This window comes from Ambystoma mexicanum, chromosome 5q (genome assembly GCF_040938575.1).
Source record: "Ambystoma mexicanum isolate Mex_15411 chromosome 5q, UKY_AmexF1_1, whole genome shotgun sequence".
In the NCBI taxonomy this organism is placed as follows: domain Eukaryota; kingdom Metazoa; phylum Chordata; class Amphibia; order Caudata; family Ambystomatidae; genus Ambystoma; species Ambystoma mexicanum.
Window position 1 is genome coordinate 344,905,105 of NC_090933.1, and position 27,082 is coordinate 344,932,186.

At 48.1% G+C, this 27,082-nt stretch overlaps 1 protein-coding gene across 5 annotated transcripts in view; it reads right to left on the reverse strand.

Moving 5' to 3' along the window:
• CEP192 (centrosomal protein 192) overlaps positions 1-27,082 on the reverse strand; it is a 2,773,731-nt gene that overhangs the window by 19,357 nt on the left and 2,727,292 nt on the right. For 4 of the 5 annotated variants that reach the window (XM_069620824.1, XM_069620822.1, XM_069620821.1 and 1 more), the window contains one exon: positions 5,472-5,530. The exons of the other annotated variant lie outside the window; for it this stretch is intronic. In XM_069620824.1, coding sequence (XP_069476925.1) covers positions 5,472-5,530 — 59 coding nt within the window. The remainder of the gene's footprint in view (positions 1-5,471; positions 5,531-27,082) is intronic. 5 annotated transcript variants of the gene reach the window in all.

Here is a 27,082-nt window from a genome sequence, read left to right on the forward strand (position 1 = left end):
CCCTGGGTGCCGACTTTAATCCGAACTGTAGGGCTCTGAATTGGTAGTGGCGTCCTTGAACCACAAACCTGAGGAACTTCCTGTGCCTTTCTAGAATGGGGATCTGGAAGTAGGCATCCTCCAGGACCAGCGACGATAGGAAGTCGCCTTCCTCCAGCTGTCCCAGCACGTGCTGGAGGGTGACCATCCTGAATTTCTCTGCCTTGATGTATTTGTTTAACCGACGCAGGTCTAGGATGGGGCGCCAACTGCCTGTCTTCTTCCTGACGAGGAAGTATCTTGAGTACACTCCGGAGCCCCGGAGCCTCCTGGGGACGAGCTCGATGGCACCTTTCTTGAGCATCGCCTTTACCTCCAACAGCAGTTGACTTGATTCTCCTTCCTGGCCACGGGAGGAATGAGAGGGCACTTCTTTAGGAATTCCAGCGAGTGCCCGTTGGCCAGGGTGTCCAACACCCAACGATCGGTGGAGATGGACTCCCGCACCGTGACGAACTTCGTCAGTCGGCCTCCCACTGGGGTGCTTCGGTGGGGGCCCGACCACCCGGCCGGGTCAGTCTTGCTTGGAAGCGGCCTTGCTGCCTTGGCCTCCTTGGCGACGACGACGGGAACCCCCTTGCCGCGACCTCTGTAGGCCTCCTGTGAAGAGGAGCGGGCCGCCTGGCGGTAGGTGGAGGAGCCACCGCTGGATCCTTTGGAGGCACCCTGTCTGCCTCCAGAGCTCCAAAAGGGCCGTCGCTGCTGAAGCACACCAAGGGCCTGGGCCGTCTCCGAGTCGGTCTTGATGGCCTGTAGAGACTCATCCACCGTCGAACGGCATGTCCAACACTCTGGTCTGGACATCCTGGCGAAAGTCTGTCGCCTTGAGCCATCCTCGTCGTCCGAGGCAAACTCTGTTGCCCAGTTGGCGAAATCCGGTATCGGCAATGTCCGTTGCCACCGTAATGGCGTGATCCAACGCCACCTCGCCCTCCTGCAGAAGTTCTAGGGCCTCCGCCCTTTTGTCATCAGGCAGGAAATCTAGCAGGGGAGCTATCTTGAACCAGAGCTCCCTGTCGTTGCGGGCCACGATCGCTAAGGCATTGGATGCCTTAATCGTCGTCACCGCCGACGGGATGACCCGTCGTCCCATAGAGTCCAAATTCTTGCCCTCGCTGTCCGGCGGGGAAGTGGAAGTTGAAGCCGCCGCGCCCGCTGCCTTCTTCTTAGCCGCTGCCGAGACGACCGAGTCCGGCGTGGGCTGGGCCCTGAGGCACAAGGGGGCGGCATCGGGGACTCAGTACTTCTTCTCGTACCTGTCCCTCTTGGCGGGTGTCGTGGCAGGGTTCTTGAGGACAGCAAGCCCCTCGTCCCAGATGTCGTCGAGTAAAGGCACCTCGAGGACCGTCTTCCTCTTAGCCTCTCATCTTTGGTAGAGGGCAGAGCTGGAAGAGCTCGGATGCCCTGGTTATCATGGCGTGGAAAGAGCCAACCTCGTCGGCTGGGGACGCCCGCATGGGGTGGGGGGGGACAGACGACGGGATGTCTGCTGTGTCATCGCCACCGTCGTCGTCCGTCCCCGTATCCTCTCCCGGCGAGGGGGATGAGGGGTCCACCGGCCTCGCGGGCACGAAGAGCGGAGAGGGGTGGACTCTCCGCCGCTTGTTCGGAGGGATTCCTGACGGGCCTGGTTCTGGATCCTCCGTTGGGGTCCGTGGTAATCTCGTCCTTATCTTGGTACATAAGGATTGGATTGCCAACAAAACGGCCACCGAGCTAGCCTGGGGCTCGGGCAATGGCTGCGACGGACGGGATGGCCATTCCACTGGGCCCTGTTCGTCCTCCTCGTCGCTATCTTCGATCACGTCAGCAGGGACCGTCCCCTGGGATCGAACCTTCTCGAACCTCTCGTTGAGGTTTATGAACCTCTCATTGAGGCCTATGGACCTTTCATTGAGGCCCCCTCTCGGTCTCCACCAGTTCCTCCTCAGAGGCTGATTCCGAGTCTTTAATGGCCACTGCCCCCTCCCTTTTTCAGCCGGGGGCTTCACGGGGGTCTTAGTGGTGGGCTGGAAAGAGGATTCCCTCCGCGGCGGCAGGGATACTCTGGACCCAGAGGCCGTTTCCATTGGCGTAGTCTCAGCCGGCTCCGCCAGGTTCGCAGAGACCACTTCGGTAGAGGCCTTAGCCGGGTGGATCAAGGCCTTCACCACCTTAGGTGCGTCCTGGGCCTTCGCCTTCGGGTCAACGCCTCGCTCCCCCTTCGAGATCGACCGGGTCCGCTCCAGCGGCCTACCCGGGTTCTCGGACTTCCTCTTCCCCGAACCAGAGCGCTGGCACGTGGTCGAATGTGCCGGGGAAGTAGCGCCCTGCTTGGCAACCGAAGAGCCTGACCTTTCGGCGCTCCCGTAGCCCGCGGACTCGCGGTGCTTGGCCTTCTGTTGGGCCCCCGTCGCCGGGGTGCCCTCAAAGGACTTAGAAGCCCGCTCAACCATCTTCTTCGCCTTCTCACTTACTGTGCCCTTCTCCAGCCAGGAGGCGAGGCGGGAACGACAATCTTGTTTGGTCCGTTCCGAAAGGCTCTTGCAGAACGCACAGTCCTTCTCCACGTGCGTCTTGTCCCCATGGAGGCAATAGAGACATCGTCCTCCTTAAAAACGTTATATAATCCGCATCCAGGGCAGTTCCTGAACAGCTTTGATCCGGGCGTCGAGCTTCCTTTGTCCTGGGCCATGTCCGTAGAGGTAGGCTGCAGATCTTCCGGAATCCTCCAAGAAGTGTAAACTCGACGAAATGGTGGAGCTTGAGGCTCGATTAAACCGAAAAAATGAGAAAATCTCCTGAAAGAGCGTGAAAACGCAGTAAAAAACTCAAGCGCCAAACACGAGGACTCCCAACACTTGAGCGTGCGGTAAAAATCTGAGGATGGCTGCCGGAGGCGGGGCTTAGGGAGAGGGCAGTCATTGGCTGGGGGCAGTATGATCCAGAGATCAGCGATTGGTTACTACTAAGAAAGACAGATCAGAAACGAAACTGATACTGATTTTTTCTTTACCGAGGATTCCCAGCCTGACGACAGGGAATATTCATGAGCATGTGACTCCATGCCAGACCCCATGCTGGAGAAATTAGCATTCTCCCTAATAGGATTTAATGGCCGTGAGGCCGGTAGCTGGACTAGTCTCGGTACGTGTGCAAGAACCCAAGAGGTTCCTCCCACTCTGGCGTTTTCTCGGAAAGGAGTCGCCCTTACGGGGTGCGACAGAAAATAGCGGCCCTCCTTTGGGCCTCAATCTCTGTTTGACAAAGTCCTTCGAGCCCTCTGGAGGCGACCTTTGGGAGAGCTCCCTCCACCGAGCGAGGCTGTTCTTCAGTGCGCATGGAGTCAGTGCATGGAGTCAGTGCATGGAGTCAGTGCATCGCACGCGGTACAACCTTCCTAGCCGTGGTCGGGGCCAAGGCAGCAGAGGAAAAGACCATGGGGTCGGACATAGGGAAGAGCCCCTCGCAGGCTGGACACCTGCTGAAGCCTGATGAAGTCGACATGCGCCGGGGAGGAGCGTAACGCCGGAGGACCAAGTACCTGAATGACAAAAAAGACAAAAAGATGGAAGAATCCGGGGAACAGCGGACCATGCCTCTACATTTAAAGGGGAAGAAGGATTTTTATGATAAAAAAGTTTCTGTCTCCCGTCCCTAGGAAGGGACGCCCATGCAGAATGGAGGAAAGGGGACGGGATGTAAGAGTACAACTCTATTATACATACAAGAAGCCCACATATAAGGAAGGCTATCTGGAATATGGGGCCCATCTGCATCAGCAGGGGCCTCAAGATCTACTATACTAATCTACTAGATCACTACAATAAAGCTCAGACAATCTAACCCATGTACCCTTCGAAAAACACAGTACATGGGGAAAAAGTATTACTGATGCAAGTCTACTCTGGAACACCCTTTTGCAGGAATGAAGATTTGAGGCAAATCACTTAATGCTCATAAGACGACGAAAAACCATTGTTCTTCAGCAAAGCGTTCCCTGCCACCACCTGCTAAGGATCCCTCACTAGGATCAATCATTATTGAAGTTTCTGAATCTTGTCATTTATTCTTTTAATGGATGGAACATTTAATAAGCTCTTTCAAGATGGAAATGTACTGCCTTGTGTCGCACTGTTGAACGCTTGACCTTTTCTCTCTTTACAAGTACCCCTACTTACCTAACCCTCTCCTCTACTCTACTCCTTTCTCCCCAAAACCTTCATTTCCTTAGCAGTCCAAACTATCCTGTAAACAAGTTAGCACTTTATCATACCCAAAAAAAATAAAAACATATACATTCAGTGAAAATACTTTATTACCCACTTCTCTTCAGAGGACATGGCCATCCACTTCAGAGCAGCTTTAAATACAAACAAGGACACACGCACAGAGAAGCTAAAGTGATTAAAGAGACGTTATGTTATGGTTGCAGCACCAAACACCCCCATACCAATATTTTACCAGTTAGTGTTGCTGAGGCACCCACAGCTCGAGCACCTCTGTTGTAACACAATATTAACTCTGTCACCACCATGCACTGCCCATGGTGTCTCTCATTGGGCTGATAGACCTGAAATCAGGTTTGGAAATAATATTTAGCCAATTTGGGCTTTTTTGTTGTCCCTCAAATCAAATCCTGAAGTGCCCCTAAACAGGTAGGCTACTGTTTTTCTTTAGCTCTTTGTTGCTCATGCCATGTAGTAATTGTAGGTATGTGCATATCATTTGCATTGATGTATATGGTGTCGCAAGCAGTGCATGGCAGTTGGCGTCTTTTGGTTCCTTTACGATGGCGATGCCAGAGTTCAAGTTGTTTTAGGAACCATAAATGGTGAATTTGTAGGTTTTTGTTTTTTTAGCTCCAACCATAGCATCTCTTTACCAATGTTTTCTGTGGAATATTGAAGTCTCTCGTAAGAGATGTCAACCAGAGTAACAACGCTGGAAGGCCTTGGTCACAGTCCAAATCTAATTAAACGGTCCTTAATTAAGGCGCTTTTCAAAAACTTGCCAATCAACGTTCATGTAAAACCACTCCACAGATGTTCACCAGGCTCTTTACAAGCCAATCTTGAAAACAATATTCCTAGCACCAGCTTCTAGCTTTTTGTGCAGATAAGTTGAACACCTTTGAGTCATATATTTAAGTTACTAAGAAATGAATGAAGCCAAGAAATTGGTTTTTAAAAAAAGAAATACTCAATTCATCAAATGATAGAGGCTAAGTTCAGTTCCTAAATAACCATCTTCACTACCTCTCATCATGCATCTGATGTCATTTTTTTTAAACACCTGCTCACTTTTTAATGTTTACTGGATAATGCAAATATATTTGTAGCATGCAACAGGTAATCAGGCAGCAAGATTGTGAAATGACTTAGTGTTATTAGTCAACTGCTGTACAACTCCCTACATCTTTGGAGAGAATATCATATTTAAAAATAACTTACCTGAGACACAATTTGGAATGCTTGAGCCAGAATGGTAGTTTGGGACATACAAACGTCAGCTGCAATTCAACAGGACATGCTTTAAATTTGCATGCAAACTTAATACATTTAATTAAACATTAACTTGCATTGACCATACTATGGACCTTTAAAATATGCATTATTTTGAGGTTAATGCCAAGAGGATAGCTTAGTACTTGAAGTGTGAATGTAACAAAATAAAAACACACACTTAAAAAGGCTTTCAATGCTAAATATTAGTTGAAAGTATACAACCAAACTTTAATGACATTACACACAACTAGAAAGAACAGCAACGTGCAAAAAAAATAAAAATGCCTCAAAATCTCATTTACATTTCATGGGCCTATCCTTCATGAGTTTACACACCAGAGGAACAAGTTACTTTCTTACCTGGTAACGTTCTTTCGATGGGATGGTCCGACGACGTATTCCATATCTATGACAGGTAATGTCCACAGCTGTGCTGCTTCGGAAAATCTTTGGCGTCTGCGTCCTGCGTCGATGACGTCAATGCGCCGTCCCCGAGGACCTCCTCCGACGTCACCCAATGTGATAAGTAGGACGCATGACGCCCATAGCCTCAGTTATAGTTTTTTCCCAGAACGTGTGCCACCAGTTTTCTGCCAGTCAGACACACAAGGCCTTGTGGAACGCAAGCTGCAATTGCAAAAGAAATTCTGCAGCGGGGACGGCAGGGAGGGAGCGATATGGAATACGTCGTCGGACCATCCCATCGAAAGAACGTTACCAGGTAACAAAGTAACTTGGTCTTCGAGGGGATTGGGTCCTCCGACGTATTCCATATCTATGACAGACTCCCAAAGCAGTACCAAGCAAGGAGGAGGGAAAGATTTTAGAATACAAATTTAGCATGCCCAATCAAATTGCAGAGCAGAGAACTGCCTTGCCAAAGGCCAGATCTTTTCCTCTGATGGAATCGAGGGAGTAGTGACGTACAAAAGTATGTACTGAAGTCCAGGTGGCTGCATGACAGAAGTGATGAATAGGAACTCCCCTCTGCAGGGCAGTAGACGCAGCCACTCTCCTGGTAGAATGGGCCCGCAAGCCAGCCGGAGGGTCCTTACCCGCCAAGCGGTAACACTCGGAGATAGCTAAAATAATCAGAGAAAGTCTGTTTCGTCACAGCTTGTCCCAAACGCTTTCCAGCGTAACCAATGAAAAGTTGACCGTCCACTCTGATCCGGGACATGCGCGAAATATAAAAGCTCAACGCTCTCCGAGGATCAAGCCTATGGAGCCTCTCCTCTTCCTTACCAGGATGTGGAGGAGGATAGAACGCCGGAAGAACAACCTTCTGGCTCAAATGAAATTCTGAAACCACCTTCGGAAGAAAAGAAGGACGAACTCTAAGGACAACCCTGTCCTTATGAAACACAGTGAAGGGTGGCTTAACTGAAAGTGCCTGTAACTCACTCTGCGAGCGGAAGTAACCGCAACCAAAAACACAGTTTTCAGAGTCAACAGCCTCAAAGGGCAAGAATGTAAACGCTCAAACGGAGCACCCATAAGAAACTTAAGAACAAGGTTCAAATCCCAACCTGGCACCAGAAAAGGTGACGGAGGGAACACATTAGTTAGCCCTTTCAAAAACTGCGAAATTAAAGGAATCTTAAAATAGGAACACTCCTCAGACGAGCGCTTAAATATGGACAGCGCCGCCAGGTAACCTTTAATGGTCCCCACTTGCAAGCCCCTGTGGGCCAAAGAAAGCAAAAAAGACAGAACCATGCGAATGTCACAAACAAAAGGATCCACATTCTTAACTCTGCACCAGTCGCAGAACTTTCTCCAACGGCAACGGTACAGAGACTTTGTTGCCGGCCGCCTGGCCGAGAGCAACACCTCCATCATGTCTTCAGGGAGGTCCCAATCCTTATACCTCAACCTTTCAGAAGCCAAGCGTGAAGATTGAGGGATCTGACCTCTGGATGGGGAACCTGACCCTCCTCCCGTGAGAGCAGATCGTCTCGGTAGGGAAGACGACGTGGAGGGCAGATGGACAAGTCTAGAAGGTCCGGGTACCACGTCTTCTGGGCCCACGCCAGAGCAATGAGGATCATCCAGGAACCGAACCTCCGTAACCTCCGCAGCACTTGCGGGATGACGGGGACTGGAGGAAATGCGTAAAGCAGTGGGAATGACCACTCCACCACGAACGCGTCTCCTAAGGCTCCTTTTGGAGGAAATTCCCGCGAGCAAAACCTTTCGCACTTCCGGTTGACACTGGAGGCGAAGAGATCCACTTGAGGGGTCCCCCAAAGTGCGAAGATCTCCAGGAGAATCTCCTGAGCCAGCTCCCACTCGTGAGAGATCAAGCTCTGCCTGCTCAGAGCGTCCGCCATCTCGTTGTCGTCTCTGGCCAGATGAACAACCGAGATCGAAACATCCTGCTGGATGGCCCAGAATTCGAGCTGCATCGCCTCCCTGCACAGCGGAAGTGACCCTGCCCCCCCCTTTTTGTTGAGGTAGTGCATGGCCACCGTGTTGTCCGTTAGAATCAGGACACTCCTTCCGTGCACAGTCGGCAGAAAAGCCTTCAGGGCTAGCCTGACGGCCCTCAGCTCCAACAGATTGATATGGAGTCTGGACTCCAAGGGAGACCAACGACCACTGACTGTCAACTCGTTGGCATGAGCTCCCCATCTCGTGAGGGATGCGTCCGTCACGATCGTCACCTCCGGCCAGGGCAGCCAAAATGGGGCCCCCTTCATCAGATTGCCCTCGACGGCCCACCACAGAAGGTCCAAGGCTACCGAGGGCGGCACCTGAACAGGGTCCGATAGCCTGCAGGAGGACTGAGACCACTGGAGCTTGAGTGCCCACTGCAAAGATCTCATCCGCAGACGAGCCTCTGGCATCAGAAGAATGCAGGATGCCATGAGGCCGAGCAGTCTCAAGAATTCGGACGCTGGGAGATTCTGGGCAAGCTGAAACTTGTGCACCATCTGCTGAATGTGAAGAGCCCTCACCTGAGGAGGAAAACACTGCCCCAGGGACGTGTCGAGCACTGCTCCGATGTACTGGAGCCGCTGCGTTGGTGTCAAATGGGACTTCTTTAAATTGAGGGAGATGCCCAGCTTGTGAAGGAAGTGGCAGGTGACGGACAGATGATCCAGGACTTGCTCGGGAGAGCTCCCCCTGATCAACCAATCGTCTAGGTAGGGGTAGACGTGAATCCCCCCTTTCCTGAGATGTGCTGCCACCACCACCATGAGCTTGGTGAAAACCCTTGGGGCCGAGGTCAATCCGAACGGCAGGACCCGAAACTGAAAGTGCGAGTCACCAACCGCGAACCTCAGGTACTTCTTGTGCTTGGGATGGAACGGCACATGGAAGTAAGCATCCTTGAGGTCAAAAGACACCAACCAGTCCTGAAGCTGATGGGCCTGGAGGACTTGAGAAAGAGTTACCATCTTGAACTAGTCCTTCCTGAGGAGTTTGTTCAAACCGCGCAAGTCCATGATGGGTCTCAATACCCCGTCTTTCTTCGAAATCAAAAAATAAGGGGAATACCATCCCTTGTTCCTCTCCGCTACAGGCACCAGTTCTATGGCGCCTTTCTCCAGCAGGGCTTGAATTTCCTGCGCAAGGAGGGGATCCGGACTCTTCAAAGAGAGGTTCCCCGGTGGATTGTCATGAGGCCTCTGCCGAAAAGGACGACAGTAGCCGTGGGTTATGATCTCCAGAACCCACACATCCAAAGTAATGGCTTGCCACTCTACAAGATGCTGCGCCAGCCTTCCCCCAACCGGCGAACCATGGGACCTGGCCTCATGACTGAGTGGTAGCGGCTGCGGCGTTGCCCGAGGGCAAAGAGGCAACTGCCCGAGCGGCCTTGGCACCTCGAGTACCTTTATTTCCACCTCTGGTACTTTTACGATGGCCTCTTTGACTGCTAGCTCCCCTCGCTTTACTGAAGGACGAGTAATAGCGAAAGGAACCTCCCCTCCATTGCTGTCCCCAAGGATGAAAAGGCGGAGGTTGGCGAACTGCAGCGCCCAACGACTTCGCTGCAGCTTTGGAGGGCTGCAACCTCTCAAGGCTCTCGTCAGCCTTGCTGTCAAAAAGGTGTTCACCGTCAAAAGGCATGTTGAGGAGCCGGGACTGCACATCAGGAGCGAACCCAGACTTCCGCAACCACGCAAACCTGCGCATTACGGTGCTCGCCACCATGGACCGGCTGACACAATCCGCCAAGTCCAAACCCGACTGAACGGCCTCACACATGGCATCCTTGCCATCCTGAACCATAGCAAGGAAACCATCCCGTTCGTCCCCTTCGGGAATATGTTCAGCCGCTAATGCAACATAGTTCCACAGAGTGTGTGTGAAACGAGACAAGGCACATATGGAGTTGGCTGCCTGAAGCGCCATACCCCCGAAGAAAACACTTTCTTCGCCCAGCCGTCAAAACGTTTGTTGTCCCTATCCGGAGGGATGGTAGGATTCGACGCCTGCTTTGCCGGGCCGTAGCCGCCTGCACCACCAAACTCTCCGGAGAGGGTGCCTAGACAAGTAGCAGGGGTCGCTACTGGCTGGACGGTATTTTCGCGACAAAGACTTGCCCACTGCCAGGAGACTCTGCGGAGCAGTCCAAGTCGCTGCCACCCTTCTCTGCAGAGCCATATGAAAAGGCAAAACCGGGTCAGTGGGGGGACCATGATCAAGGATGTCCGTGAGATCATCCTGAACGAACTCCCCTGTGGGAGCTGACCAACCCAAGTACTCGGTGACCCGAGACATAAGGCGCCGATATGAAGAATCGGCATGAGTGACAGGCTCCGGCCTACAAAACTCCACCTCCGGAGAGGTGTCCAGTCCACTGGCATCATGCAGCGACTGCCGCAGGTCATAAAACTGGCTATGGCCCGAGATAAGTTCATCGGGAACCGTAACCGGAACCAAGCCGCCATCAGAGCCTTCATCCTCCTCTGAAATGTACTCCAGGCATGGAGAGGAAGACCTCTGGGGACCAAAGCAGTGCCTGACCTTAGCCAGAGCTTTTCTAGGGGAAAACCCCGTGCCACAGGGCCCCTCCGACACCACCGCCTCGAAAGGCGTCGAGGGCGCCGAACGAGTCGGCGTCGGCAGAAAAGGCGTCTAACGAATCGGTGTCGACGTCAGCTGCAGCACCGCCAGCATCGACACAGGCCTCGAAGCCGGAGCTCCGAGCGTGTCTCTCGACGACCTAGGTGCCGACGGCGTCGACGACCCCCTCGGAGGCGAAGCCTCGAGAGAAATCGTCAACGACCTCGGCGCCGACGTCTTCTTCGAAGACGGCACAGGATCACGCGGTCTCGAGCGTGTTTAGGACCGGGACCTGGAACGGGCATGGCGAGAACGGCTACCCTTGTCCGAGCGGGACCTCTCCCGCGAGCTGTGCCGACCACCCGAGCCCGAAGGCGTACGAGCGGTGTCTCTCGACCGGTGCCGACCGACCCCACTCGGAGGCGCAGACGGACCGGTGCCCTGCGATTCAAGAATCGCTAGCATCTGCTTCCCAAAGGAAGCCCATTCCTCCGGTGTCGCTTGCATGGAGGGATAAGCGACCCGCCGACGGGCGGATTCCTCGGAAGAGGACGGGGAAGGCGACCTATGCCGGCACTTCCGGGAATGCCTCGAAGAGGCGGAGGAGTGGCGAGGCCGACTCCTGGAAGGAGACCCACTGGACTTCCGACGATAACGCGGAGAGTCGCCCCTCGAGTCATCCGTCGAAAGCCCCGCAGACCTCGACTTCCGGGGCTTAGACACCCGGCCTACCGACAGCTTCTTCTTGCGTTCCTGCAAGGCCTTTGCCGTGAGCGACTGGCAGTCGACACAGTCGTCCGTATCGTGGGCCTCCCCGAGGCACCAGAGGCAGGCGTCGTGCGAGTCCGTGACCGACATCTTGGACCCACAGTCCCCGCATTTCTTGAAGCCCGGGCGTGGGGTTGAAGATGAAGAAGACATCGCCACGAACAGGTCTTCACAACAAAACGAACCGAGAATTGGAAACAGCAAACTCCAACGAGTTGAGGCGTACCGAGATTCACGAAGCGAACACGTTCGCAGAAAAAACGGAACTGAGGCTATGGGCGTCGTGCGTCCTACTTATCACATCGGGTGACGTCGGCCGTCGGAGGAGGTCCTCGGGGACGGCGCATCGACGTCATCGACGCAGACGCCAAAGATTTTCGGAAGCAGCACAGCTGTGGACATTACCTGTCATAGATATGGAATACGTCGGAGGACCCAATCCCCTCATAATATCCATATAGAAATCATGGAATAATGCTGTTGTTGTTAATAGTGCAAATGTCGGATTATGTCCCTACCAAAACTTTCTTCATAGCTTATTCAGCTTCATTGAAATGCCCTACTTATATGAAACTACAAAAACCTCCACCAAATTTAAATCTTATCTCACACCAAGGAGGAGGTATGAGTTTTGGATTTTTATTTCAAACTGATTCTCAAATCGCTCCACTCTGAGGCACAGATTAAGAAAATCTGAACAGAAGAGAGGCTAAACATTAACCCCCAAGAGAAAAGATTGCTGTCCTGGAGTCGGAAGCAGCTGTGTTCTGAGAGCTTTCTGAGAGTGTACGTACAGTGCGGCTTGACTCCATTTTGCTGGTGGCTGTGAGGTTCTTTCCTCTAACTGTACTGAAGGCGGAGGAAGGCGGAGGAGGAAGGAGAAAGCAAAGCGGGGACAGAGAAGCCGTGTTGTGTTGGCCGGGTCCTTCTCGTGTCTCGTGTCTGCACCCTACCCGCATTATACCCACGTATTCCTTGTGTCGTGCTGGGATGTTGGCCGTGGCTTAGGCGGCTGCGAGCGAGTGAGCAGCCTCCCCCTCCGGTGAGTCCCCTGTGTTTCGCCCGAATTTCAAAAATCTTTGCTTGGGCTGGGGAACGGTACACGCAAGCTCACGCAGGTCCCCGTAAACATTCTTTTCTTTCTTAAAACCTCACAAACCTGTTTTTTGTTAACTATTTGAGGTGGGAAAGCAGGGAAAGCTTGGGAAAGTAGATCTCCTGGGAGCCAAGACCCGAAATCCGACCGTGGAGATTTGTAAACAGCCGGAGAGTTTTTCTTTTCTTTTCTTTTTTTTCTTTTGAAAGGGCGGTGTGGCATTAACACCCCGCTGATCTCCGCTGACTTCCGCCGATTTGCGGTTAAAAAGCAGGGTGTGGCCTATATTTTACTTTTACCGTTGATCACTAACCCTGAGGAGTAGAATTATCAGGAGAATGCGGAGGCTTGCCCCTTTGATCCCGATACCTGCCCCTGAAATTGTGGGCCGCCTTTGCTTTCCAGTGCATATCTATCCTAGCAAATATTCTATGTATTTTTGCCTGATCACTAGCTCTGAGGACTAGGGCTACCAGGAGACTGCGGGGGCTCGCCCCTTTGATCCTGGCACCGCTCCTGTTTCCTCGAGCTGCCATTACTCCTCAGCCCCTACTGGACTCTAGATAACACACCTACAACCATCTGTCTTTATCATTAGACATAGCACGGAAATTCCTGTAATCAGGATACTGCAGGATTTGTAGTTACCATCCTTCCTCTCCTGAGCACGCAACTATCCGAGAAATGTCTTCCCTATTAAATAAGTCCAGTGTTGGAGGAGATCACTCCCAAACAGAGAAACCGGGCCCTCAAACCAGGTTACGATGAAAGCGTGATAAGAAACATCAAACTAACATGATGACTGAGTCATCACAACCATCAATAAAAGAACTATTGCTCAAACAAGAAAATGTGAAGGGTACAATGCACCCCCTCATTTACTAAGTGTCGAATAGAGACATACATGGCGACCCTATCCAGACCACCGGCGCCAATTCGACAGCAGTCAATATACAGGAACTAGAGGTAATCTCCCGTACTCCACCTCAGAGAGAAACCTCGCTTTCGCTAGAAGACAATCTGCATGTAATGGCGGCAAGCCACTGTCAACAAATAGTAGAAGGACAGCTACCGACTTCTCTTCGGGATAGCACCATTGTCAGTCCGACCCCAAATAGATTTCTGAGGCCGGACATTGAGACTACAGCTACCACTGTTCCAAATCTGGATGCCCTTTCTAAATTTCCATTAACTATGGTACCCTTGGTGCAAACACCATTGCCATGTGAACAATCCTGTATAAAAGGAGGAGAAATCCTAACAGACTCACCCAATATGGCCAGGCAAGGAATTGGTAAAACTGATCCAGCCATCGAGACAAATCTGGCCCTCCTATCAAAGACGATCACAGCACCTTCAACTATCCTCCCCCGAGAGCGCACACAAAACCATGAAATGCCTGACTCATCAAAAAAAGAAAAAGCCAGGCAGGTCAAACTGAGATGGCTGCAATCTTACACTGCTAAGAGTCTTTCTAAAGCTGAAAGCTCTACACTCAACAATCTAGAGCCAAAAGTAGCCCGCCTGTCGTTAGACATCACTGAAATTGAATCACTGTTGACTAACATTGAAAAAAGGAAAGAAGCTTTCGGAGACACACGTGCAAAGCGGCTAAATGACTTACCAACTACGTCAACTCCAACCTTGCCCACTAAACCGATGGCAGAGAACCTGATGTCAAAAAAATCTTTGAAACGAAAAGATCAATCGATAAAGAACCTAAAGCACGAATACGATGAAATGGACTCCTCGTTCCCTTTCGGTGCAGGCACACAGAAGAAGAGTGACACCCCTCTTAACTATGAAGAAGAACAGGACGCCTTGATCAAAGCATTACCCCCCCACCCACGAAGATCAATTACCTCAGAGGATTCCGACTACAATGCTCGATCTACAAAATATGCTTACAACCGTAACCACACAAGCCATGATTCTGTTCTGTAAATTGTATGAATCGATAAATGAAAGTACTAAAGATCAAGCGACGCTTTTAGCGCTAATGCACACGAAGCAAATTCATCTAGGAGCCTTCATTACCAACGTAGAAAAACGCTTTAACAGAGAAGCGGAACTCTCCCATCAATGGCAAACGAGACTCTTTGAAATGGCTGCAGCCGAACGAGCTGAAAAAGCAATGCTATCCGCCACAATGTTTACCCTGATGAAGGCTCACCCAGTGCCATCCTCTAAGGCTACTCAAGATTCAGAGACTGCACCTCCAAACAGCGCTATTCTACCAGACATCACGCGGAAGGCACCATGTTTATCAACCTCAATGGCAATTTCAGCCGTTGGCCCCCAGTCTGATAACATGAACCCACCAGATACTTTAAGAGCACCAAAACCTCCAGACACTTTTCAAATATTCTCAAATAAGAAACCTTTAAAGGAGGTACAACCGGTAAGACAGACTCCAAAACCTCAAACCAAACAAACAAAGAGGAGCAAACAAACAGGCTCTCGAGCCTTCTTAAGGAATATTCCGGGAGGCCCTGAGCCTAAGAAACAGAACAACTGCACCCCTAGAAATAAAAAAAAAAATGCAGTAATGAGATCAGAGCCAAAGGGTGACCATATGATGTTCCCAATACAAAGACCCTCCAACATCCCGGAAGCTGAAATATATGATCTTCTCAATCTCAGTACGTATTCAGCTCATCAAGAGTCCAATGAACAGATACCAAAAATCAACAAATCGATACTTGTAATAATTGATGAATATGCAATTGATCTCACTGATTCATTAAATTAATTGAATCTGTCTTGTGAAAAAATCTCAGATGCTTCTCTCTACCAAACGGGAGACCTTTGCAAACATATCAGATGACCCGTCAAATTACTCGAACGAAATAAGTTATCTGACTGATAAATCTACTGAGACCAAGGCGTCTACATCAGCCACAGCAATTGACTCTCCAGACATACAGAAAAAAGACATAAGGACTCCTAACAAGGCTGATACCTACATTCTACCACAATTTATAGATCCTTGGAAGAAAAAGCAGAAATGTATTTTACGATTAGCCTGTATTAATGAATCAAGTACATCTATCATACTCAACAGGACTAATGTACTAAGATTGCTTCATGCAATCCCAAAACTCAAAGCAATCAACTCACAAGATATAAAGATAGTGAGCTTCGAAGATGAATACTACCTAGACAAGGTCCAGATTGAACTTTACACCCGGGAGACCATGAACCGAATCTTAGACATGGCTACGCCACTGCTATCATTAGGATTCACACTGACGCCAACTGTGGATGAAACAAGTGATGCTGACGACTCTACACGCTCATATGAACTACAAGCGAACTCCCCCGACGATGATACTAAGCCGCGAAATGATAGACCAGCACGACATATGAGCACCAACTCATATCTGGGAAGAAATCACATGTCTACATCATCTAATCAGTTTGATATTAACAGAAAACTGCAAAATAAACAACCTTTTTGGAGAGATTATGATGAAGATCCTTCACAATTGTTGACATCTCCAGAACTTCGCTCATAACCATCAATCAAAACAAAGAGCGACAGATGGAAGCTATGCTCGTGGAACACGAGAGGATCTTCCCATCTCTTCGATGTTCCAGACTCATTACTAGAATCCTATCAGATCATATGCCTCCAAGAGACTTAGTTGACTAAGACCCCAGCTTGTGACAGATATATCATTGTCCTCAATCCAGCACTGAAAAGCTCTAGGAGCAGCGCGGCTGCAGGCCTACTGACGCTCGTGAGGATATCACCACAATGGAACTTCGTCGAAACTGAAAACATAAACCCATGGACACAATTGACCATCATCAAAGTTATGAATGTGACGACCTCAGAACGCCTGCCTGAATCACAATTTAAGTCAATTAGAATGATCGCAGTCATCAACGTATATTGGAATCCAGCCGCAATTAATGATAACAGCTTCTCTGATGGCGTATTTATAACAATGGACAGAATCAGTGGTACATTTCCAGATATAAATTTCATCATCTGTGGAGACCTAAATATTCATCTATACGACCTCAATGGACTCATTAAGCAATCTGATGACCTCCCAACCAGAGCCCTCCGCTGGACTAAAGAGATCTTGATGAGAAACCTAAAGCTAATAAACCAACCTCATGATGCCTAGAATCTGCTGATCCCGACCTGGACTGGTCAACATTCTACCACCATTATTGACTACATATATTTATCGCCAGCCATAACCAGCATATTATTGAATTCCAAATAATATCTACTAATCAGAGTGATCACTCGATCCTCTCGATAGCAGTTGCGGGAGAGGAAGAGCCGGCGCCCTGTTCCCCGCCTCCTCGGATAGAAATTGTGTGAGGTAATACCAGATTAAGAATCAGCAAAGATCTGTTGGCCACCATTCCGCAGGTTTTCCAACAAACGCCACTGACAGATGACCAGAAAATAAATTATGATTGGGTCCTTCTCCCTTTCCAAAAAAACAAACCTCCCAAAGGGAAATCTATCTACAAACATTACTACAACCAAGAAATAGTAAAAAAAAGAAAATTGTTGCACCAAAACCTGCGTAAATGGAGAAAAGATCCTAACCCGTGAAACCTGGAAAATATCTGTAAAGCAAAACAAGCGTACAGAAATTGGAACAAATCTAACGCGATGGCCCTGCAGCAAACGGATGCCAAAGCTATGCTACAAACACTCAGAAATAAGAACTTGAGATCTCTATGTGATCTGCTAAATAACAATCCCCAGCAGCAACAAGCAATGGCATCTAATGTCACTCAAAAGAATTGGATCGCACATTTTTCTAACCTCTACAAATCGTGGAATAGCGATGAAAATATGGAGATAGCGACAATCTCAAATCAATGGACCATCTCTTGGGAAAAGCATATATTTGCAGAAATGATTGGCAAACTAAATTCTTCGAGAGCACCCGGACCTGATTAGTTATCTAATGCTGCCCTAAAGCATGATCCGGAGACCTGGGCGAAACTAATGGATCTTTTATTAACTCTAATAAATACAGTCAAGTTACTACCAACTACTTGGACCAAAGCGGTACTGATCCCAATTTATAAACGGGGCGACAGAGACAATCTGGCCAACTTCAGACCTATTGCCCTGCTAGATCCATTGGGAAAATTGTTTGCATCATATCTGCTACAAAAATTGACCATATGGGCGAAAGCTTCTAACCGTTGGGATAGTCGACACACCGGCTTTACCCCGAACGTAGGAACTAATGTAAACCTTCTAACTTTAAACTTGGTAAAACACGAAGCCATAAGAAACAACGTGCCCGTTTATGCAGCGTTCATAGACTTACACATACACATGGCCTTCGATGCCATAAACACGTCAAACCTGTGGAACAAAATTGCTAAATAGAATTGCCCACTGGAAATCAGCGAACCGATCAAACTATTATATTCCAACACGACAGTTTCGATCAGACTAACAAAAGAAGGTACAACCACGGAGGCGATAAGAACCTGGAATGGCCTAAAACAGGGATGCCCTCTAGCAGCTACCCTGTATAATCTGTATACTGCTGATTACTCCCTGAACATCGATACTGCAAATCTCAATCCACCAAAGATAAATTCAACTCCGATTCCATACTTGATGCATGCTGACATCGTACTCCTAGATAAATCCCCATCTGGACTTCAGGAGAATTTACGTATGACAGAATCATACATGACCAAAAACGAACTGCAGATAAATATTAAAAAAAACAAAATCATGGCATTAACCAATCATCACAAGTCGTCTTGCCAAAACAGACCAAATTTCACACTGGACAACAAAGTGCTGAACACGGTTACCTCGTTCAAATATCTTGGCGTGTTATTAAACCAACAAAAGGAAGAAACAGCCTGGGTGACCAGCCTCGAAGGAAAAATCCAACTGCTGGCACGGCAAGGCGTGATGATGCATAGACGCAATGGGAAATTCTCTGCAAAACCGATCATAGCGTTTTACCGCCAAAAAGTAATTCCGATCATTACTTATGTTAGCGACGCCATGATTATTGCCAATAAAATAAACTGGCAAAAGCTAGAGGCATCGTTCTGGCGCAAAATCTACCAGCTTCCAAGGAACTACCCAATGCCCAGAATACATTTTGAGATAGCCCTGCAATCACTTGCCTCTAGTACGCTGGAAGCAGTTTGATCTCCTTCGTAAAATCATAAATTTAGGACAGAGTTCCAGCGATGCAGATACTTAAAATAACCCCACAAGCAATGCATAATACCAGCTTCAAAGCATGGAAGAACGAGCTGCTTAACCAACTGACAAAAGAAGAAATCACAAAGGAAATGTTGATAAACAAACCACAGTGTGCAAAGATCAAACTTCAGCGCAATGATTGGTCTAGAACAATAGCAGAAAAGGTAGCATACTCAATGAACTTACAATGCCCAATTGACATACGAGCACTGAATGAACTCCCACATTATTTGGAACTTTTTCCAGACTCAGTCATTCGAACCATCTTCATGAAACTACGACTAAATATCCTCCCCTACTAGACAAAGACTATCTCAAAATTCGAAACATAACTAAGGAAGAAAACTTTTGCCGCTTTTGTAAGAATAAAGAAATAACAGAGTCCCTCATGCATTTAATCATGATACGCCCTGCACTAGCGGACAAGAGAACCCTCTTTGGAGATCTATTTAAGATCTCTGAACAAAAAGGCGATTCAAGATGGCTAAAACTCCTCCAAGGCAAAAATAAGCTGATATACACAGTTGTACAATTCCTTGACAATATCTTGGAGCTTACACAAATTGCCTAAAGTACCTTTTTGTGTCTCTTGGTCCCCGTCGCTTTTTAGAGGATACGCCATAGTGTTCTAATATGTAAATAATGTAAAAGGTCTTATGCAATTTAAATGAAAATTTTATGTATAAACTATATCATTTTAAATAATAAAAAAAAAAATGAACCCCCAACCAATTAAACCAGAGAAAAATGTTAAGTGCATAACACTTCCTAAAAAATATGTTCAATCTTTAGTTGCATTTAATTTTATTTTGAGAGTTAGGAGATATGAAATCCATCACAGGTTTCAATTAGAAATTCAAAACATCATTCTTTAACGATATTATAGAACAGAGAAAATATCATTGGAATGTTCTTTTGTCTCATGAAAATAGATCTGAAAGTAGGAGTCACCACTCTAAGGACTGAAATGAATAATATGGGTGTATTCATAGAAAGTCAGGCAAATGGACAGTTATTCCAAATATAGTTTTGGCTAATTGAACTCTTGCATGAACCTCTGAATCAGAAAAGGGCCGAAATGCAACTGTCATGTGCCTCTCCTTTTAGAGTTCAGAAGGACACTATAGGCAACCCAAATAGCTGTGTACTCAGGTTGACATTGGAATCATTGAAAATATTTTCTATTTTTAGATAAAAGCGAGTGTGATAAGTTAGTCTTCAGTTTGTTTTACAGCAGGTATTTGTAAACACTTTTGTGGGAATGGTGAAGATTAACAAATGATTTGCCTCTGATAAGGTTTGTTCTGATGGATTCGTATCCCCCCCCCTGCCACACATTCCTTATTTTATTCCTTATAATCTATATAGCACGCACTCATTTACCTCAGTTCCTACTTTTTCCTCTCCATGTGCTCAGCCGTCCTGAGGAGAGCAATGTAACCCTGTATGGATGTTTAAATAGAGAATGATACAAATTACGCTCTTTGTCAGAGGGGTAGGTTGGCAGGGCGATGAGGAATCCGTGTGAGGAAGATCCATCAGAAAGAAGGGGAAGTAATTTGTTCTTCTAATGGATTGTGTCCTCTCACGGATTCCCCATCTAAGAAAGACTCCCATAGAAGTTTTGAAAACGGACGTGGGAGAAGCAGATTCTTGTATGATTTTCATTAACCCATAATTTTGTGCAGAAAGGCTCTTCCAAATCAAGAGTCCTGAACCAGCAGGGCATCTAAGTAATGGTGCTTTGAGAAAGTATGGAAGGAGGACCTAATTGCAGTATTTCAAATGTCCTGCACTGTTACACCTCTTTGAAGAGCCACCACCCTGGTGGAATGATCAGTGACATCTTTCCAAGCAATGGATTAGTACTACGAAATTCATAGGATGATCCATCTCGACAGTGTTTGTTTGGTAATGGCTTGGCCTAATTTCTGACCAGTGTAGCCAATTAATAACGGATTGTCTTGTCGAATATTTGACATTCATTCTTCAGTTTACGAGGTCAGAGCTCCTTTCAGGTCAAGCCTATGCAACCTCTTGTCAACCATAGAAGAGTGAGTAGGGCAGTAGAAAGCTGGCAGTGCGATTTCTTTGTGGTAGATGAAATTCAGACACCACCTTAGGAAGGAAAGAGGGATGAACCGTCAAAACAACCTTTTCCTTAGGGAATACAGTGCAAAGGTGGCTTGCAGGATAGGGCTTGTAGCTCACTAACTCTGTGAGCAGAGGTGATAGCCATTAAAAACAGTAGTGCTTACAGAAATCCGAAGGGCTGACCCAGGTGGCCGCCCTGCTGATGACCTGCCATGGGACCTGCAGTTTGAATGTGATGGCCGTGGCCTTGGCTCTGACAGAGTGGGCATGCATGTTATCTGAAATGGCTTGTGCTGCCCCTCATATGCCTCCTTGACAGCCAAAATCATCCACCTTGCTATAGAGGCCTTGGATGCCTGATAACCAGGCCTGGACCCCCCGAAGGTGACAAACAGGACGTCCGACTTGCAGAAGCCCTTGGTCCTGTCCAGATAGAATTTCAGGGCGCATCTGACATCCAGACAGTGCAAGACCTTCTGAGCCTCGTTCTTAGGGTCGGCAAAAAACAAAGGTAAGACTATCGCCTTGTTTAGATGGAAAGCGCAGGCTACCTTAGTTAGGAACGTAGGGTGTGTTGTCAGGACCACCTTATCCTTGTGAAAAGTAGTATGGGGTTCTGAAGCCACCAGTGCCTGGATCTCACTGACTCTGCGAGCAGAGGTGAAGCCCACCAACAGAGCTGTTTTAATGGTGACCAGCCTGATGTCCGCGGACGCCAGTGGCTCGAAAAGTTTGTGCACCAAGGCGCCCAACACTAAATTGAGGTCCCACACAGGGTGTGGTTTTTTGATGGGCGGGTAGAGCCTGGAGAAGCCCGCCTAATGTCGCTTGACCACCAGGTTGGAAGAGAAGACCTCCTCCGACAAATTTCTGAAGGCCCCTATGGTTGCCAAATAAGTGTGGCATGTGTCCACCTGCACACCTGAGTGAACAAGGTGTACAGAGAAGGAGAGCACATCATCCAATGTGCACATAAGGGGGTCGATCTATTTAGAGTTTGCCCAGTGACAGAACTTAGTCCATTTACTCCGGTACTGGCTCCTAGTAGCCTTGCTCCTAGCACCCCGACTGATTTCTAGGTTAGCCTGTGATAGGCTCAGGTGCTTCAGCGTGACCTGCTTAGGAACCATGCTGCAAGAGCTATTTTCTGTGGAGAGGGGTGGATAAGAGACTCCGAGAACCACGGGGTCGCCGGCCACCACGGAGCTATCAGAATGATGTTGAGGTGACAAGATTCCTTTATCTTGCAGATCACCCTGTGGACCAGAGGTGTGGGAGGGAAGGCATAGGCTGTCATTCCATTCCACTGTATCTGGAATGCGTCGCTCAGGGAGCTGGGGAACTGCCCCTGCCAGGACGCAAACTGCAGGTGCTTCTTCTTGTCCCAGGAGGCAAAGACATCCACATGAGGATGCCCCCATCTGCTGAAGATCTCCAGCACCACCTGATTGTTCAATTGCCACTCATAATTGTCAGCTCCCAGTCTGCTGAGCCTGTCCGCCTCCAGGTTGGACTCCCCCGGAAGGTGGACGGCCGTCAGGTAGGTGTTGTTCTCCAGGGCCCATTCCCACATGCTGATCGCTAGGCTGCACAGTGGAGGGGACCTGGTACCCCCTTGCTTGTTGACATAGAACATGCTGGTGGAGATGTCCGTCTGGATGAGGACAAAACCTTGTAAAAGTAGATATATTTTGCCTTACGATGTTGGCCCAAGCACATACACATCATACACATACACGCTGAACACACCTAATGAAACTTGTGTATAGGCGTGTTATAAAGGCCATATCATATCATATATAACCGCGCCATCAGGGTGTTCAGAATCACCATCTTGGCTGCTTTGCTCTCATTTCCAAGCATTCATTTATAAACACGGTGAAGGCTTGCAAAATCACCTCTTTGGAAGCTTCCCTGAAACCTTCCCCCAAGCAGGAATGCTCACAATTACTGAGCACGTTGAACTCTGCAACAGAGAACCTTGAAGCATTGGCACATAGTTAATCTGTAAATTAGGTACCATCCTGTCTTTCCTGACTGTCTTGTTTTCGCAGTTAATTGTGAATATGCCGTCCAGACTATTAAAGCGAAGCACGATTTACAGCATATTCTGTTGCTCGACTGAACAAACTACTGAGTAGACATGCAGACTGACCTTTTAGCTTAGTAAAACATAGATAAAGTAGTGCAACGAATGTTAACTTGTACTAAAGAACACAATATCTGACATGGAGTATTCAAGCACATGTTACCATGGAGAAATTGCCCACGTACATGGGTATTAGGTCAACAGTAATTATCACGTGATGAGCCAGCATCGATTTGTCATGATATTGCAGACATTTTATTCATTTGGATTTATAGAGCGCACATCTGCCCGGGGGCATCGTGGCGCTAAAGAAGTCTTACTTGTTACAGGCATACATGGTGAATATACAGATACACAGATTTGCATAGAAGCATATTTTCATACATTTGCTGTTATTTCCAAACATACAGTGGTGAGAATACAGGTGAGGCAGGGTTAATTGAACAGCGTGGTTTTGAGTAGTCTACGGATGGCATGGTATGATTTTTCGTTCCTTAAGGCGGTGGGGAGTGCGTTCCAGTTTTTGGGTGCTAGGTGTTGAAAGGTGGACCCTCCGGCTTTGCTTCTTTTAAAGGTGGGTACATAGGTCTGGTTGGTCATGTGTGACCTGGTAGGTCTAGTGGAAGTATGGGGGGGGGGGGGTGATCCTTTCAGAAAGATAGGGTGGGGCATTGGCAGAGAGGCATCTGTGGGTGATGGCCATGGATTTGAATAGTATGCGCTCTTTTATAGGTAACCATTGTGCTTCTTTTCTGGCTTCGGAGATTTGGGCTGCTCTTTGGGCTGCTCTTAGAGCATTGTTTTGTGTGACTTGCATTTTTTTAATGTTTTGTGCAGACGTGCTCAGGAAGAGGGCGTTGCAGTAGTCCAGTTTGGTACCTACTGTGGCTCTGGCTACATTCAAGCAGTTTTTCGAGGATAGGAAGGGTTTAACGGCGTTGATTATCTTAGTGGTGAGTGCAGCAGAAGAGGCTACGGCATTGACTTGCCGTGTCATAGAGAGAGTGGAGTCAAGATATACTCCTAGTGTTTTTACTGCAGTGGAGACTGTGATGGTGGAGTTATCAACGTTAAAGGATTTGTATAGAGGCGGGAGTTTGTTTAGTGTTTCTTTGGTGCCAACTAGTAGGTTCTCTGTTTTGTCCATTGGCTGCCATCCAGGTTTGAATGGCTGTGTATATTTTTGTTAGTGCTGCGGCGTCTTGTTCATATACCCCAGTAAGGGGGAGCAGGACTTGTGTGTCGTCAGCATAGTTGGTGTAAGCTATGTGGCGATGGCCGAGGTCATTGAACAGTGGGAGGGTGAAAATGTTGTATAAGGTGGGTGCAGTGCAGGATCCCTGTGGGACGCCACAATGGATAGTGGTTGGGGTAGCGTTTGCCGAATCAGAAAAGACTTTCATAAGTCGACCCTCGAGGAAGGATTTGACCCAGGAGACGGCTTCAGGCGAGAAGTGAGCTTCATTTTTGAGTTGCGTGCCTAGGATGTCATGGTTGACCAGGTCGAAGGCAGCAGATAGGTCTAATAGTAGGAGGAGAGCCGGTTTGCCTTTGTCCATGATGTCGTTAAGTTGGATTTTAAGGTCTAATAGGGCCGATTCGGACCCATGCCCCGGGCGGAAGCCCGATTGCCTTTTGCCTAAAATGCAATTTTCTTCAAGGTAGTGCTGTATTTGTGAGTAGGCGACTTTGTCGAGGATCTTGAGCAGGAAGGGAACTGTTGTGATGGGTCTATAGTTGTTGGCGTTTTCTGGATCTAGAGTGGGTTTCTTGAGAAGAGGGCGCACCCAAGCTTCTTTTAGACTGGTTGGGACTGAGTTCGAGTTGAAGGAAGCATTGATGAAGGATTTGAGGAATGGTGCTAGTGTTTCAATGCAGTCTTTGACTAGTTTGGCGGGGCAGGCGTCGCCTTTGCAATTGGAGGGTTTGAGTCTGTTGACGATATCGATTACCTCTTTATCTGAGACTTCTCTAAATTTAAAGGGTGTAATGTGACTTATCTTTTTGTTCTCATTCACTGTTTCCTTAAGTGATGCAGCTACGATTTCCTGAGTGAGATTTTTGTGATGGTTTAAGATTTTAGCTTGGAGGAGTTCGATTTATTTTTAGAAGGGCTGATTGTATGGTGTTCCACCAGGCTTGGTCTTTGACAATCTCTTGGGACTTAGTGGCCGGTGTGGAGAATTCCTTGAAGATAGCGAAGAGCTCTTTGGATTCTGAGGTGGCGTTGGAGATTCGATCATTATATGATGCAGATTTAGCTGCTATAATGCTTTTTTTGTATTGGGTGGCCAGTGATTTGTAGGACAATAGTGAGGAGGCATTGGGCGCTTTTTGCCATAAGTTTAGGGCTTTGCGTTTTTTGGTTCGTAGTTCTTTTAGTTCTGCTGAGAACCAGGTATTGGAGTGTTTGGAGTTTTGGGATTTTTTCTTTTGTAGGGGGGCGATGATGTCTATGGCAGTGCTAATGGTAGTTTTGTAGATCTTGTTAGGCAGAAACCTGTGCAGTTCCCTTTGGGAACACTGCAAAAGATATAGGACTACAGGTGTTAGCAGTAAACCCACTTGGTAGCAGTCTGTACCACCCAGATTTACCTGGTAGCTGTGGCTGAGCAGTCAGACTTCCCTCAAGAAGAGTTAGGCAGTATGCAAAGTATACACAATAGGCACTCCGACACAATAATACAAACAAACACTGACCAGAGCTTTGGTATCAAAGTATATAATTATTTATTTAAAAACACACTGTTTGAAACACTCCAGCACTATTATTGTAAAACACTCTAAACACAGATACTATTATAATATATACAACCCTTATTCCTTATCAGATAAGTCTTAGTTAACACCACTTATTTCCATACAGAGGTGAGTGCTTAACTATAGACGGCACTCCAATAAGTGCATGAAGAAGGGAGGGAAAAAGACAAAATATGGAAAGATACACCACTTAGGAACACTATTAGCAAGGCAGAAGCGCAAAAGTCACTTGTGAGCCAAAGTCCATAGGCTGGGCCCACTCTTAGAGAGAGCAGAGCACAAATGTGCCCAAGATCACACAGTTACACTAGGCTTTGAAAGTCTTGCAGAGAGTTCGAAAAGAGTTTAGAGAGGCTCAGAAAAGTTTAGCCAGGGTGTCCCAGGCTAACCCAGGCTCGAAAGCCGGGGACTAAATCTACCCCGTACAATAGGTGGCAAGGGAAGCCAGGCGGGACACGGTACTTTAAATGGGAAGGATCCTCCAGCGGTGGCAGTTGTTCCTGGCAGCAGGTGCAAGTCTTGTCGTCGTCCAGGAGAAGAGAAGATCTCGACTTGGAGGAAAGATGAAGAGCGTTGCACTGCCAGGGTAGAAACCAGCCGCAGAGTTTTTCCGGTTAAAGGTATTACTCTTTATTTCGCGGTCGTGGTAAAACGTGGTATTCCGGTTGCTGGGGTGCTTGGCACAGGCAAGGCGGCCACGAGATGCGTCAGGAAGGCGAAAAGACGGTGAAACTGGTTATCCCCACCAGTCAAAGGAAGAAGACTCTCCGGCGGGAGATCTCCTCTGTCGTTGGGAAAAGTGGTGAGACGGTCCAGCAGGGCTCCACCGGTGGTGTCGTTGTGGCAGGTCGGCTCAGCTTCTCCCTCGTCGGATTCTTAGGTCCTGTGGCGACTTCTGAAGTTCCAGTCCCCAAAGCCCTGCTTTTATGCAGAGAACTCCCATTTACTCAGCCTAGCTGTCACTCAAACATGCTAAGTGGTGAGCCGGTCGGCTCACCACTTGGGCCAATCAGGACGTAGTGCGACTTGAGTTGCCTAAGCAACTCAGTCCAGGGTGCCTAAATCCCCCTCCACCCCTCTTAAGTACCCCAGACAGAGTGGCACCACTTTGGAGGGCTTCTGTGGAGAAGCCCGCCAAAGAAGTGGAACAAAGGGCTCGACTTGGGTTGGAGTCACAGAAGAGAAGACAAACGCCATTTTAGAACCGAGTTCTGGCAAAAAAATACCAACCGGAGAATTAATAATTAAATAAACCGGCGGTATGTTCGAGGCTATGGTAATTAAATAAATAAAGATAGTAGCCTCGAACAATGGGAAAATCCCATAGAGAAATATTTGCGGTTGAATATAAAAAGTAGTATCCACTGCCACCAGCCAAAACTCGATCAGGGGGGACGGAGACGTGCCCCCTTGAAAAACAGACCCAGGGGCAATCAAATTACCCCTACCAGTACTTACACAATATGATGGTTTGTACAGGTTCTGTTCACAATTTAAGACTAGTAAAG